This window comes from Hipposideros armiger, unplaced genomic scaffold, assembly GCF_001890085.2.
Source record: "Hipposideros armiger isolate ML-2016 unplaced genomic scaffold, ASM189008v1 scaffold_8, whole genome shotgun sequence".
NCBI classification, from domain to species: Eukaryota; Metazoa; Chordata; class Mammalia; order Chiroptera; family Hipposideridae; genus Hipposideros; species Hipposideros armiger.
Genome location: NW_017731358.1, coordinates 3,653,316 through 3,667,417, shown reverse-complemented (window position 1 = coordinate 3,667,417; position 14,102 = coordinate 3,653,316). Strand labels below are relative to the sequence as shown.

The 14,102-nt window shown below is 35.2% G+C and overlaps 1 protein-coding gene across 1 annotated transcript in view; it reads right to left on the bottom strand.

Annotated features, from left to right (window-relative positions):
- The window catches only part of LRCH3 (leucine rich repeats and calponin homology domain containing 3), a 119,834-nt gene that overhangs the window by 35,020 nt on the left and 70,712 nt on the right, over positions 1–14,102 (bottom strand). Inside the window, exons 9-14 of the mRNA XM_019652120.1 lie at positions 12,269–12,417; positions 11,030–11,106; positions 5,598–5,649; positions 5,052–5,201; positions 1,882–1,932; positions 343–396 (exon numbers count right to left, since the gene is read on the bottom strand). Of these exons, the coding sequence (XP_019507665.1) occupies positions 343–396; positions 1,882–1,932; positions 5,052–5,201; positions 5,598–5,649; positions 11,030–11,106; positions 12,269–12,417 (533 nt within the window). The remainder of the gene's footprint in view (positions 1–342; positions 397–1,881; positions 1,933–5,051; positions 5,202–5,597; positions 5,650–11,029; positions 11,107–12,268; positions 12,418–14,102) is intronic.

The following is a 14,102-nucleotide window of genomic DNA, read 5'->3' as shown; positions in this document are numbered from 1 at the left end:
TTAATGATTAATAAAGTATGTGCAACTGGAATAGGAAATAACATTTTAAAAACTAATATATTATGCCCTCTCCTCACAACACACATACAAAGCCAATATGGTTCTCAATGCAAATGTTTTACTTTTGGAAACACTAACAAAGATATGTCAATCATTGCTGGAGAACTGGGTAAATCATGAATAGTGATGTAGGGAAACAGTTCTAGCTCTTTGTAAAGCATTTAGTAATGATGCCCATCATGTTTTACTGTATTTAGATAATTTCTGAATGAAAGGCACAGCAGCTATTCTCCAATATCTAGACACAGCAATTTAAAACTCCATTTTGTGCAAGGCTCTTACCACTAACAAGGCACTATCATCAGTGTGCTGAGACCTTCTGGATGGGAAGGGACACTGGAGAGGTGGAGAAAATGAAGCAATGTCAAAAACAAACTATGCACACACGCAACATATTTCACAATTAACACAAGCAGAAACATATTAAGACACACTCGTGAAGATGCCAACATATATGATCGTATTCACCATCACCTGGAATTCATGTACCATAATAGGTAATAAGTTGATTCTGAGTAATGATTTTGTTATAAAGAAGTTAAACAACTTCAAATATGATCTTATTGCCTCAATGAGAGGACAGGGATTATTCTTTTTTCACAGAAAAGAAAGCTGAAGTATAGATGGAGCAATAACGTAAGAATTTGTGGTCATTTAGTGAGCCAGTGAACTAATTAAAAACAATAAACTCAAAGAGTCATGATTTCTAGTCCAGGCATCTCTTCATGACCTTTCTCAGAAAAAACAAGAGTATAATTGCAAATTTTAAAACTGTGATTTTCTTGAGAAGCTTTAATTTTTAGATAATGAATTCTCCAGAATGACCATCAAGAAGGAAACGTGGGGTAAAAAGAGTTCATTAACTTATCAAACTTTGGTTGTCAAAAGGTTTGTACAGAATTATTGCCTTGTGAAGAAAAGACAACTAAAAATGCTTAAGTGAATCTTTCAGGTATTATGCCAATGCATAAGTTCTCATATAAATAAATAAAAAGTAGTTATTGTATGTCCAATAAGATTTTTTAAACTTTATAATCAATAATTTAAAATATTTCAAACAACACATTTTTACCATTCCAGAAACACTTGTGCTTTAAAAATACTGTGCTGAAAACTGATGCTTGTAAAACCCCATGTGTGTGGTTTTCAAAAAATTTACTTTACAAAAAGAAACTCAAGATTCATATAAAATAATGTCTTTTGGTATTTTTTGAAGTAATGATCATAAATTGAATAAATAAGAGGGCACAGATAAAGGAAAATGGCTAATTAGAAAGCCAGCTACAATAAAAATATTCACTTAGTAAGCTTCATTATTAAAATAGGTGCATAAATTTTAAAAAGTTTAAGCAATTAATTTTACATGTTAACTTGTAATGAAAATATACTACTTAATATTATAAAACTAATCTGTACAAAGTATAATCAATAACACACACACTTGGGAAATGATCAATGAAGCTGAAATACTATGTAGTCTTTTTTTGTTGAATACTGATACCATTCACCCTCGTAAGACTCTCACTATACAGTGTACTTCAAAAATGGATGAGGGAGCTGATACCTCTGGTGAGGATGGGGAGGGAAATAAATAATCTCCAGGTGGACCTGTATAGTTTAAAACAATCTACGGATCCTGATCTACAAATTCTGATAAACTCTCTGGGCCTGTGTCTTCTTTTCCTAGTAAGTAGAATTTTGTGAGGAGAAAAAAGAAAGTGGCAAGATACAGATCACTAAAAACACATGACAAGCACATGCCAAATATTTCATTTCTATTGCAATAATAATTCCAAAGAAAAGTTGATTATATAGACTTACCTCGCCACCTAAGAAGAGTTGTTGTTTTTGTGGACTGTGTGATGCTTTTTGCTATAAACCCCCGGGCCCCCCAAAAAGGAAAGTTGGTTAGAATCTGAAACACTAGAAATGATAAATTGTATTTACTAAAATAATCACATTAATATCTGTATCTCTTGTGCATAGCACTTTTCTAGATTTACTGGTTAGAAGATGATGCCCTTTCCCTTAAACAGCTTAGAATTTAAATAAGGAAAAGCACTAAAATGACAAATAATACTTTCATGTCTATAAGCACTATAAGAAGAGATTTTACAAACGTTTTTATATGTATATGCATACAAACACATTCACAATCAAAGTAGTTATCTCTCACTACATTCTCTCAATGAAATCATTTTCTCTTTCTCTAATGCCTTTAAATATCACTCAAATGCTAACAGCTTTAGCTCTCGTCTAGCAGCCAAATTTCACGTTGGCATTTTCAACTGCCTGTGAAAACATGCCAGGTGGAAACACCACTGTCACCTCATGTTCAACACATCCCAAAGCAAACTCACAATTTCCCATAATAACTGGCTCTTTCCTCCAATTTGCTAATTTCTATTATTATATCAAATAATAATTTAACATCTGTATAATCCATGTTTTACAATGTGTTCTTATATACAGTATCTCAAGTGATTCTTCATACTTTGTGAGATAAAGAAACATCATAATTATATTCATTTAAAAATGAGAAAATTGAGGATAAGAGAAGTTATGTGACATATGCAAGGTCGCAAAGTTGGTAAGTTGCATAAATGAGATTTGCACCTATGTCTTCTGACTCCAAATCCTACATTCTTTCCACAATGCTAGACTCCATTAAAACCATTCTTTTAGCCTCAAAACCTTGTTATGGGGCCTTTTCTTTCTTTTTTACTCAACTTCAATGATTTATTCAACGTTCACTACACATCTATGATGCTTTTCTTGAAATCTCTCTTATAGTGGTAGAGGGTGCAGCTCTCACCATACTAGTAAAAAGTATTAGATGTATCCATAATTCTGAACAAGTTAATATTTAACAGTAAAATATTACACACATGAGGAAACTAGAGGCACAGAATGGTTCAGTAACTCCCCAAAAGTCTAGCACGTACTGAGAAGCAAAGCTGGATTCAAATTCAGATATTTCTGATTCTAAGCTCTTAACACACTACGCAACACTTAGGAACCTTAGAAATCATCTAGTTTTATGCCTTTATTTTGCATCCTAGTCTAATTATTGCAATTATTCTCTATTTCATTTTCCTCTTAGTTTCTTTCTAACATATTCAACATAAATAGATTAGTTTTTTAGAAGTACCTTTCCTCTGTTTTGATCCTGCTTAAGAACTAAAAATTGTTCTCTTCTGCCTAACAGATCAAGATCAAACCCTAATCTGACATTTAATAATCAAGACTACGTACAATGTCATTATCTCTTACTAGCTATATGACTTCTACAGAAGGCAAGCTACCGTATTTTGCTGTGTATAATGCACTCCCGTGTATAATTGCGCACCCACGTTTTTGGCCCAAACTGTCAGGGAGATAAAAACTTTTGTTTTAATTTTTTAATTATTTGTTTACATTTAGGTACTTGTTTTTTGTATTATAAAGGAATTTTAGCATTTATTTTTTAACATATTATGGTATAAGAAATTTTATGTATCGGTAATAAATTTACAATATTTACGCATCATAGAAGGCCAAGAACTCTTTGTAATTCCAAGTTCATTGTAAGTTCAACAAAACCAATTATTATATTCCACGGTATTATTTTGCATACAGATATCATTACTGACTTCTAAAGTTACACTTTTAACTCATAAGGATAAATAAAATAATTAAAAATATTTATACAGATATGGAATTAGTACTATCCATGTATAACGCACATCCTTATTTTTCCCTCACTAATTTGGGCAAAAAAGTGTATATTATACGTGGCAAAATACCATAAATGAGTTAATTTATGTAAAATGAGTAGAACAGTACTGAGGACATAGCATGTGTCAGCCATTAATTACTATTACTGAGTCAAAACAGCACTGTGGTCATAGAGTAGGCTTTGGAACTAGCCTGCCTTGTTTTTTCTTTTTTAAGAAACTGTTAATTTTCCATCAACCTTATTTCCATTTTCTGTTCATCTTGTCTTGATTAGACTCCTTGCTCTGCCACATACTAACTGAGTATTTAACCTTAGGCAAACTGTTATCCTCTCTGAGTTACCAGAGATCATCATCACAGGCTGATACATTTGAAAAAATTAAGAGAATTTATCTTGTGTTTGGTACTTAAAGAAGATGTTCTTTGGCTAGAATTCTGAAACAAGTGAGAAAGCGTTTGGAGGACAAGAGGGATGCATTGAATCATTCACTTAACAAATATTTATTGAGCTTTACTATAGGCTAAGACCTGCTAAGATCTAGGGACATGGCAGTGAATAAACAAGACAGACATGGTCCCTGTCTTCATGGAATTTACCGATAAATGGGAGAGAGAAAGATATTAAACAAACAAAACTATAAATAATTATTTTATTATGAAGAAAAAAATCCAAGGCAATTTCAGAACAAAAAGATTTAAGTAATACAGGTAAAAAACAAACAAACAAAAAAGAACCCAGTTTACATGCAACTATAGAGGCAGCAAAATGTTAAAAAAAGAAATATTAACAGGGGTTGTTAATTGAGTACGTGTGGAAAGAACAGAAAGAAGCAAAGGTGACTTAAGTATTAAGCCTATGATCCTTGCAAATTTTTGCAGAGTGAGGAAGTTAGAAATAGGTTCAGATAACAATAGTTTATGTTTGTATGGCACTTTTACTTTCATAATATTATTGCTCTTTACTAATGCACTAAAGATTGAGAAAACTGCAGATGGACAGTAAAGTGATACGTCTAATGATAGACTGCTAATTAAGAGGAGGAGACTACTGTCCTAACATCACTTCTAATTGTCCTCAGGCCTATCTACACGAGGACAATTAATCTAATCACAAGTTGGAGACAGTTCCACTATTTATTCAAGATTCCTTATATAATGGGGAAAGAAAGTTGACATTTTAATTAAGACAATAAAAACTGAGCCTCAGCAAAACAAACAAACAAGCACTTCTAAGAAACTTCAGGGATACCATTAAATGCATTCAAAGGACTCACCTTGACGAAGTCCAGGACAGCATCTCTCTGAATCTGCTTGGTTCTGATTTTCTCCTCCTCATACTGTAAGGCAGCAAGCTGTGCCTCTCTCCGAGTGCGCTCTACTAACTGTTCTCTTCTCCGATGAAGTTCCAAGTCTGTATGTGATACCTGGAACAAAAGTCAGTTTGCATATGCAAGTGGGGATAAAGATCAACTTATCAATGTTCCTTAATAATTTAGGGAACTACTGCTGACCCAACTTTTACTTTGCAGTCACTTAGCATTTCTTTAAATGTGTTTATTAATAATCTTTTCTCACCTTTGTACTATTTTCTTATATGTACTATAAAGCTATCATATCACATGGAAATAAAGGTTTATTTTCTGTCTGGTATCTAAAGACACTGTTAGCAAGTATCAGGTACACATGTTATAGTAATTGTACTGTCAAGGAGACAGGTAGTGAAGTTTATAGATACCTGGCAATTAATGGTAATTTAAATATTATAAAATAAGAAAACCATTGTAGTTAAAAAATCAAAACTGAAACAAAAATTTTTTTACCTGATTGTGACCTGGTGATAGTGACAAGACAGAAGATGGCTCAACTGGAACCCTGAACCAAAAAAGAAAAAAAAGAAATAAAACTCTTTGATAAGCCAGACAGATATATAAAAGATAAGTGAAACTTCATTGTTAATGTAGCTTTTTATTAATCAACAGGCAAACTGTCTAGTCATACTGAAAGACTAATGCATTTTGTAAACTTGAGCCCATCATTAAATTAAGCTACACGTATACCTGATGTCTATAACTCATGTTTCACGTGATGATATCACTGATCAAGCTATAGATACCTAACAACTGTCTGTGCCAGCCAGTGCTGACAATAGATTTGAGATCACTTTTCAAACAGTATCATTTCTATATACCACAAATAGCTACTATCTTCTTTACTATGATGATTGAAACAAGATACATGTAAATGGAGATCGTTTTATATACAAAGCCATTTTATCAACAGAAATCTGGAATACTACAGAACCTGGTGAGTGTGCTTGTAGAGCACTCTTACTCTCATTTTCAACTGATGAAGCAATTTTAATAACAAAAGTAAAGGTTCTGTTGATTTTTATTTTTAAGAAAAAGATGAAAACTAATTTGATGCTTAAAAAAAACAGGTAAACAGTAAAACTTGCTTCTCAGTTGTATCGGTATTAATTCTTATAGTTGGGTATTCATCTTTTTCCTGAACCGGATTTAGTGTTTGAAGTCTCTGTTATTCCTCTGTGTCTTTAAAACTAATAATGTTGGAGCAGTGACATTTAGGTCCTGAAATTTTAAACTATGATTATTAATTAGGCTGTCAGATTGATTTAAATGCATTAAATCAGTGTATTATTAGGAAAACAAAAACAAATCCCCCAAAGCTCCAGTAGTTTCTTATTACCTATTAATAATAATACCGATTCTTCAACCTGACATTCAGGACTCTCATCCCTTTTAATAAACATACCCACTACGGGAATCTTTTCTCTAGCAAGATCTCTTCAGTTATTGTATATTAATTCCTTACTTCAAGCCCTTTCCAAAAATCTCAACCTATGGAGATCTTCTTCTTAGAAAAGGTCTTTTTAAGAATCTCCCTTTTCTTAAAATTGGGACTTTTGCTGGTTGTTCAAACCCTAATTCTCTCCCCTTTACTCCAAACTCATATCTAACTGCTTACTTGATACTTCACTTGGAGGTCTCCTCGGCACCTCAAATAGAATATAACCACAACTGAATTCCCATCTCACACTCTAAGCTTGTTCTGCTTTGTTCAGACTCCTTAGTATTCCTTACACATACCCAGCATTTTCCTCCATCAGGGCCTCTGCCTTAGACTGTTCCTCCCCTAGACAACCACAGTGCTTGCTCCCTTGCCTTTTTTCAGGTTTCTATTGAGATTAGTATCACTTCATATAAAATTGTTCTCATTGTCCCCTCACTGTGACACTACTAACTCTTTACCCTGCTTTATTTTTTTCATTGCACTTAGCACTGACCGACAAATATTTGTTATATATATTTGTCTGCATCCACTAAAAGCTTAATTCTACTACCTCATAAACCTCCCACACAGCCAGAACCACTGCACTGCACATGAAATATAGTTTGAATGAATGGCAGTGGCACCCTCCCCTTAAAGAGCATGGAATATTGAAACAAAAATGCAGGTAACTATAAGAATCTCTTTGAAATCCTGAACTTATTTAAGCTGAGTAAATCAGAACTTTACCTCTAGAAGGCAGACTTTGAACTGCCCCTCTGTTTTTCTTTGTTTGTAAAATCATATTTAACACGAGTAGCTTTTCTAGTTTTGTCAATCTTAAAGTGAAAATAAAAACTTTCAGGTGTTATCCAAATGTTTTTTAATTCTATATTGCTTCTAATAGAAATTAATGACGTTTACAAGATCAAGCCTGATACTGTCATCTCTCCAGAACTAAAATACCATTCAGATTATAAGCAAGCCATTTTAAAAAAATGATATAAAAAGTAAATGATAATTTTTGTTAGCTTTAACTTTGCATTTATTTAATCCATCTTGGCAAATAACTAGAAAATACTTATCAATTTATCATACTTTTAATTTAATGAATCCTCTACCTTTATTATACCCCAGGCAGGTGGTGTCTATGTGTGTGTGTGGAAGGGGTAGGTGGGAAGCAATGTACATAGGGAGTGAGGTCATGGGAGGAGAATTGGTAGAAAAAAAGAAGCACGCAACTTTCTTTTGAGAAATGACTACTGGTAAGGAGCAGTTTGTTAAGCTGACTCAATTCCTTTTGAGTCTTTATAGCGGGAGGACTAAGATTTTTTTGGTTAACATCTTATTCAAGTTACGGACAAGTCTTGGTAGCCAGACAGCTGCCAATCATTTTTAGGTGATTTTGTTTTTCTAGGTTCTAGTTTCATGATTCCATTTGAACGTAAGCTCTAAGAAGACAGGAACTCTGAAGTTCACAGCTATTTCCCGATACCTAGAAAAGTAGTTGGCACATAGAAGATACTTTGCAACTATCTAACTAAACAAATGAAGTATAGTTGACTTTTGAACAATGTGAGGATTAGGGGCACTGATCGATCACACATCCCCTCACACAGTCAAAAACCCGAGTATAACTTTTGACTCCTCAAAAACTTGTCATCCCTCAGTATCCTAGGGAAATTGCTTCCAGATCCCCTGCGGATACCAAAATTCTCAGACACTCAAGTCCCCTATATATAAAGTGGCATAGGTCAATGCATGCAGTCGGCCCTCCGCATCCATGGGCTCCCAATAGCAGATCAAAACCAGTATAGGTATTTACTGAAAAAAAATCCACATATAAGTGGACTCATGAAGTTCAAACTTGCGTTAAGGTCAACCATATGTATTTACCTTAGAACTTAACTGGTTATTGGAATAAAGTACAAAGTTCTTATCCAAAGACTATCTTAAGGTCTAGTGATTTGAACCACCCAATTAAAAGTACAGTTAGCCTTCCATATCCTAGGGTTCTGCATCCAAGGATTCAACCAACATTTTCTTTTTTTAAACTATAGACTTTTTTTTTTTTTTTAAGATTTTTATTGGGAAATTGGGGGATGGGAAGAGCGCTGGGGATTTGTGGGAAGGGAAACAGACAAGTTGCTGTCCTTTTGTTCTTCAGTCTAGTTGTGGAGGACGTTGCTTCACTGGCCCAAGTTGGCACCATCATTGCACTCTTCCCGTGCGAGGCAGATCAGTTGCCGGCTTCTGGACAGCTGCTCACAGTGGCTGCTGGCCGCTCACGCTGGCTGCTGGCTACACACAGTAGCCCATGGCAACCCACTGCCACAGGGAGTGCAGCCTACGCCGTCGCCGGCGACTCATGGCAGCCCAGCTCCAGGTTGAGCTGTTGTTCAGCATCTTAGCTGTGGAGGGCAGTGTCACTGGCCCTCATATGTGGGATCCAAACAGGGGCCCTCTGGCGTCCCAAGCCAGCTCTTAAGCAACGCACCGCTTGGCCGGCCCTCAACCAACATTTTCAATCTGTGGTTGGTTGAATATGCAGATGTGGAATCCGGGGATACAGAGAGCTGACTAAGACTTGCAAATTCTAGTATCCACAGTGGTCCTGAGGATACTAGAGGGACGACTGTAATCGTGGCTTCAGTTTCTAAGTACTGTAGTAGATCAAGACACTCTGAATGACTCTTCCGATGGAAACAACTAAAATGTTGAATAAAGTAATCTTTTAAAATACACTGCTCAAGTGCTATGAAAAAAAAAAAATCCAGATTCTAAAAAGGAGTAAAAACAGGAATTATGGATTAAGGTTTGATAGGCAGACTTTTGGCCCCTTTGATCTCCATCCCTAGTGTTATTCCAGTGAATACATTATATGTCAAAAGGACTTTGCCAATGAAAGTTACTAACTGGCTGACCTTAAAATAGACAGATTACTCAGGTGGGCCTAATATAATCACACATATCCTTAAAAGAAGAGGAAGGCAAGAGAGTTTGTGAGATGCAGCAGAAAGGGCAATCAGAGAGATTCAAAATGTGGGAAGGATTTGGCCCACCATTGCTGGCTTGATGAAGGAATGTGGGTGGACTCTAGACGCTGAAAATGACTCCCAGGTGATAGCCAACAAGGTAACGGGGACCTCAGTCTATAACTGCATGGAACTGAATTCTGCCAACAACTTGTATAAAGCCCGGAAGTGGATTCTCCTCTAGGGTCTCCTGATAAGAATCCAGGCCAGTCAACACCTTGGCTCCGGCCTTGCGGGACTCTAAGCAGAGAACCAGTGCAAGCCTGTCGAGACCTCTATCCAACAGAACTGTGATATAATAAATGGGTGTTTTCTAAACTGCTAAATTTGTGGTAATTTGTCACAGCAGCATCAGAAAATTAATATATACAGCAAGTGAGCAAAAAAGCTAGCTTTCACTTTGAGGGTTTCTACTAAATCCTGATGTTGAGCTTTACTTACTGGGATGATGGATATAGGAAGTAAGAGGGACAGGAGATAGAGCCTAGGTCCTCCCAAAGTGAAGCAATGTAGTAGGAAACCCTGCATGAAACTGGAATCTCAGAAGACCATGCCCTCACTATAAGTGCACATGGAAACTAAGAAGCCATTTTCAGATTAATTTCAAAGATGAAATTTAACTAATTCCCTATGTACTAACTGATAAGACTATAAAAGGCCAAGTTATAAGTTTCTTTCTTTAAATTATTCTACCCATTTTCTTTATCCATCTGTATGTCAGGACCCTAAACAACTTGAATATCCTGTCAAGTATAAGTAAAAAACTACGAGTATGTATGACCCTTTCTACATAGTAGATTTACTTTTGTTTAAGAATGGGCAGGTTAAGTATACTGTTTTAGGACTTCATAAAAACAGAGAGGAAGCAAAGAACCAAAGGCTAGGAATTTTTCAACTACTGTGATCCAGTTTATGATAAGAAACTTTTTGGAATTCAGGAATAAGAAGCAGTACTAGAAAAGGTCAACCTAATTTTAGAAATACTCTATGAGGCATAAGTATAGAGAAAAGGTCATATCAATTGAAATAGGAATGAGGGTGCATACTGCTGTTTCATTTCTCTCTCTGTTATTTAGTTAAAAGTTTAAGTATAAAAAAATTTCAGAACTCCTGATATTCATTTAGCTCTCTTTATGCATAAATCCAAATACATCACCATAAAAATCTCATTGCTATTAAGATTCTTCAAATCAAATAATTGTACAGGTAATGGTTTAGGTGATCTGAATTTAGAATCAATAAATCAATTTTATTTGTTTTCCTATTAAATTGGCACAAAGGCACATTACCACTCAACTCTAAATACATAGTATCTAAAACACATATCTAAACATCTTCATTATATATCAATCTGCACAAAAACAAAATCATTCCATGCTCTTATTACTGAGTTAAGACAGAAACAAATGAGCAGAATTGGTTTTTCAAACCTGTTATGATGTGAATATCTTCTTGTGTCTTCTGGTTTTTGAAACTCCCTGATGGGTACCGGCTTTCCTGGTGAACCCTATGCCAAAAAAGCACAAATAAATCAATTTAACATATGTATCCAGAACACTGTGATTACACAGTTCAAATATAACTTGGCATTTAGAAAAATGTATATTACACTAAAAAACATTTTAACAGAATCTTCAAATGATTCTTTATGTTTAAAGCATTATAGGTTATTTTACTGCTTTGGTAAACACAAAACTATTCATAATCTAAACGTGTTTATTTTATTTTCAAAAACGTACTTTTCCTTCTCACTGTATTATATAAATTTCTTTATATAAGACTTTGATTTATAAAACTTCATCCAACTTTAAATACAAGACTGCCTTTAAACACCAACAAAAAATACTGTGTTCAAAAGTCTTCAGATAGGAAAACCAAAGGATTTTTTTAAAGAATGATAGTATCACTCCATAACATGTCCTACTTGAAGTGATTATTCTCTATTTCATAATTCTCCAAAAAGGCCCCAAGTGTTTCTCAAATAACCCCTGCTAAGAGCCTGGGACCAACTCCAGACATTAACACACTGAAGTGAAGCCATTTTATTATGCTGACTAGATATCCTGAAGAATGCTATTTCTACGTGAGGCCCTTGGGGAACTGGCAGAGATTCTCCAGTGGACTGCATGCTCATTTGTTTTACAAGGCAACTCAATGTTCCACTATAAGAGACACCAAAGAATTTTAATGGCAAACAATTTATATTTGTATAACTGAGCATAAAAGCTCCGATATAATTAAGTTCATTATAAAAATTCTATAGTTAAGTTTGCATGTTGCTCCAAAAGTCATCAGTTTGGTTCAATTCTTAATTACTGATCACATTATGATTCACCAGTTGGTAACAATTAAAAAAAGCAATAAGAACAACAATGAAAAGCATCATATTCCTTTGCATTTTCTTCAAATGTATAGAATAGTCAATACTCCTTTAATTCCTTTTTCAAGATTCTGAAATCTGTCTTTTTATTTGAAAAACAAACTTAAACCCTACTTGAGACTACTGTCTGATTTTTAAAAAATAATTCTGAAAAATTCAGTAATGAAATTGGAACTGAACATAATAAAACAAATAATTAGGCCTAAACCAACAAATCGCTGATATGACAGAACTTGAACTGTTTTTACTGGGGGATAGCAACATATTTAGGCTTAAATGTGTGTACTACCTCATGAGAGATTCGCCGTTGTTCAATATATGCCATAAACTGTGAACTGAGGCTGTCTGAGTCCAGGACCTTGGGCTGTCTGACTTCGTCATCTTCTTCCTCTGCAGTACAGCTGTCAATGTAGTCAATCTGATCCAGATCATGTTCCACTGTCCAATACACACACACATACCAGGAAAAAACATCCAAATTAGACAGCCAATAAAAGACATTAAACTGCATTCTTTCCTTTCCCCTAACATTTTCTATTCTGAAAGTGGAAGGGATGAGAAGTTTATATTATGTAAGCCTTTATTATTTAGTCCCTGGCCACTCACAAAAATAGGCTCCAGAAAAATGTTAGTCCTAATTCACTAAAGAATACAGTAATTGATGGTAATTATTGGAATACAGACCTCTAATATTTCTTTTTTCTTTGGATAGCTCTCTGCTATTTTATTTTTTTATTTATTATTTTTTTTTAAAGATTTTTATTGGGGAATTGGGGGGATGGGAACAGTGCTGGGGAATTGGGGGAAGGGGAACAGACAAGTTGCTGTCGTTTTGTTCTTCAGTCTAGTTGTGGAGGGCGTTGTTTCACTGGCCCAATTTGGCACCATCATTGTGCTCTTCCCGGGCGAGGCAGATCAGTCGCCGGCTTCTGGACGGCCGCTCACTGCGGCTGCTGGCCGCTCACGCTGGCTGCTGGCTACACACGGTAGCCCATGGCAACCCACTGCCACAGGGGCTACAGCCCACGCCGTCGCTGGCGACTCACGGCAGCCCAGCTCCAAGTTGAGCTGTTGTTCAGCATCTTAGCTGTGGAGGGCAGTGTCACTGGCCCTCATATGTGGGATCCGAACCGGGGCCCTCTGGCATCCCAAGCGAGTTCTTAACCATCGTGCCACTCGGCCGGCCCCGCTCTCTGCTATTTTAAATAAGACAGTTTGGGTTTGTGAGACAAAGAGAAGAAGAAGAATTTTAAACATTGAAAGGTACATCTTCTTTCAGGCTTTTCCCCCATGTTTTGAGTTTGGGGCTTAATCATATCTCTTTGAAGAGGTGAAAAGCAAAAAAACCTAACACAATCAACTCAAACGAAAAGAGAAAGGGTAGGAGGAAAGTGAACTTGGAGATAAAGAAATAGATATTGACTACTGTTTCCCTTCCTGTAACTGCTGTCCATAACTGAAACGAAGACTTTCTATTTAGAAAATTATTTTCTAGAGGTCAGCACTGCAGATATTTGTAGCAGTTTGTGGACGGATCATTTGAGGAATTTTTTTCTTCTCAAAATGCTTTGGGGTGAGGAGAAACATATAAATAAGATATAGCCACATCATTATTTCTAATAAGCTTAGGAATACCCCATTATTTTTAAGTTTAAAAAGTAACCATCTTTAAAAGCCAGTTAAAATGGCACACTGAAAAAAAAACTTGCTACTAAGATGGTTTCTCAAAAAATGGATTAAACCCCAGTCATTATTATATGATGTTCTATAAACTGCCTAAAAATTGCCATGGCTGGGAAGAGTGAATTTGGAGAAGTATACTTTTCAATTTAGTTTTCTGATTCAATTATTTCTTAACAATTCCATAATTACAGTTAATATAAAATAAATTTTGAGTTTATTAGTTATATTAATAGGCAAAAGGATGAAAAAGTTGTAACTCTATACCTACATTAGAAACCAGGTACACAAATGCATTTTTTTCAATGTGCTACAATTTGTGAACTAAATAAATGGTTCACTTTATGACTACTTCCCAAGAAAGCAACATCACTTTTTCATACTATCTACGAATGCTATCCAAAAGAAATAAAATGTAAGCCACAAAAGTGAACCACATTTAT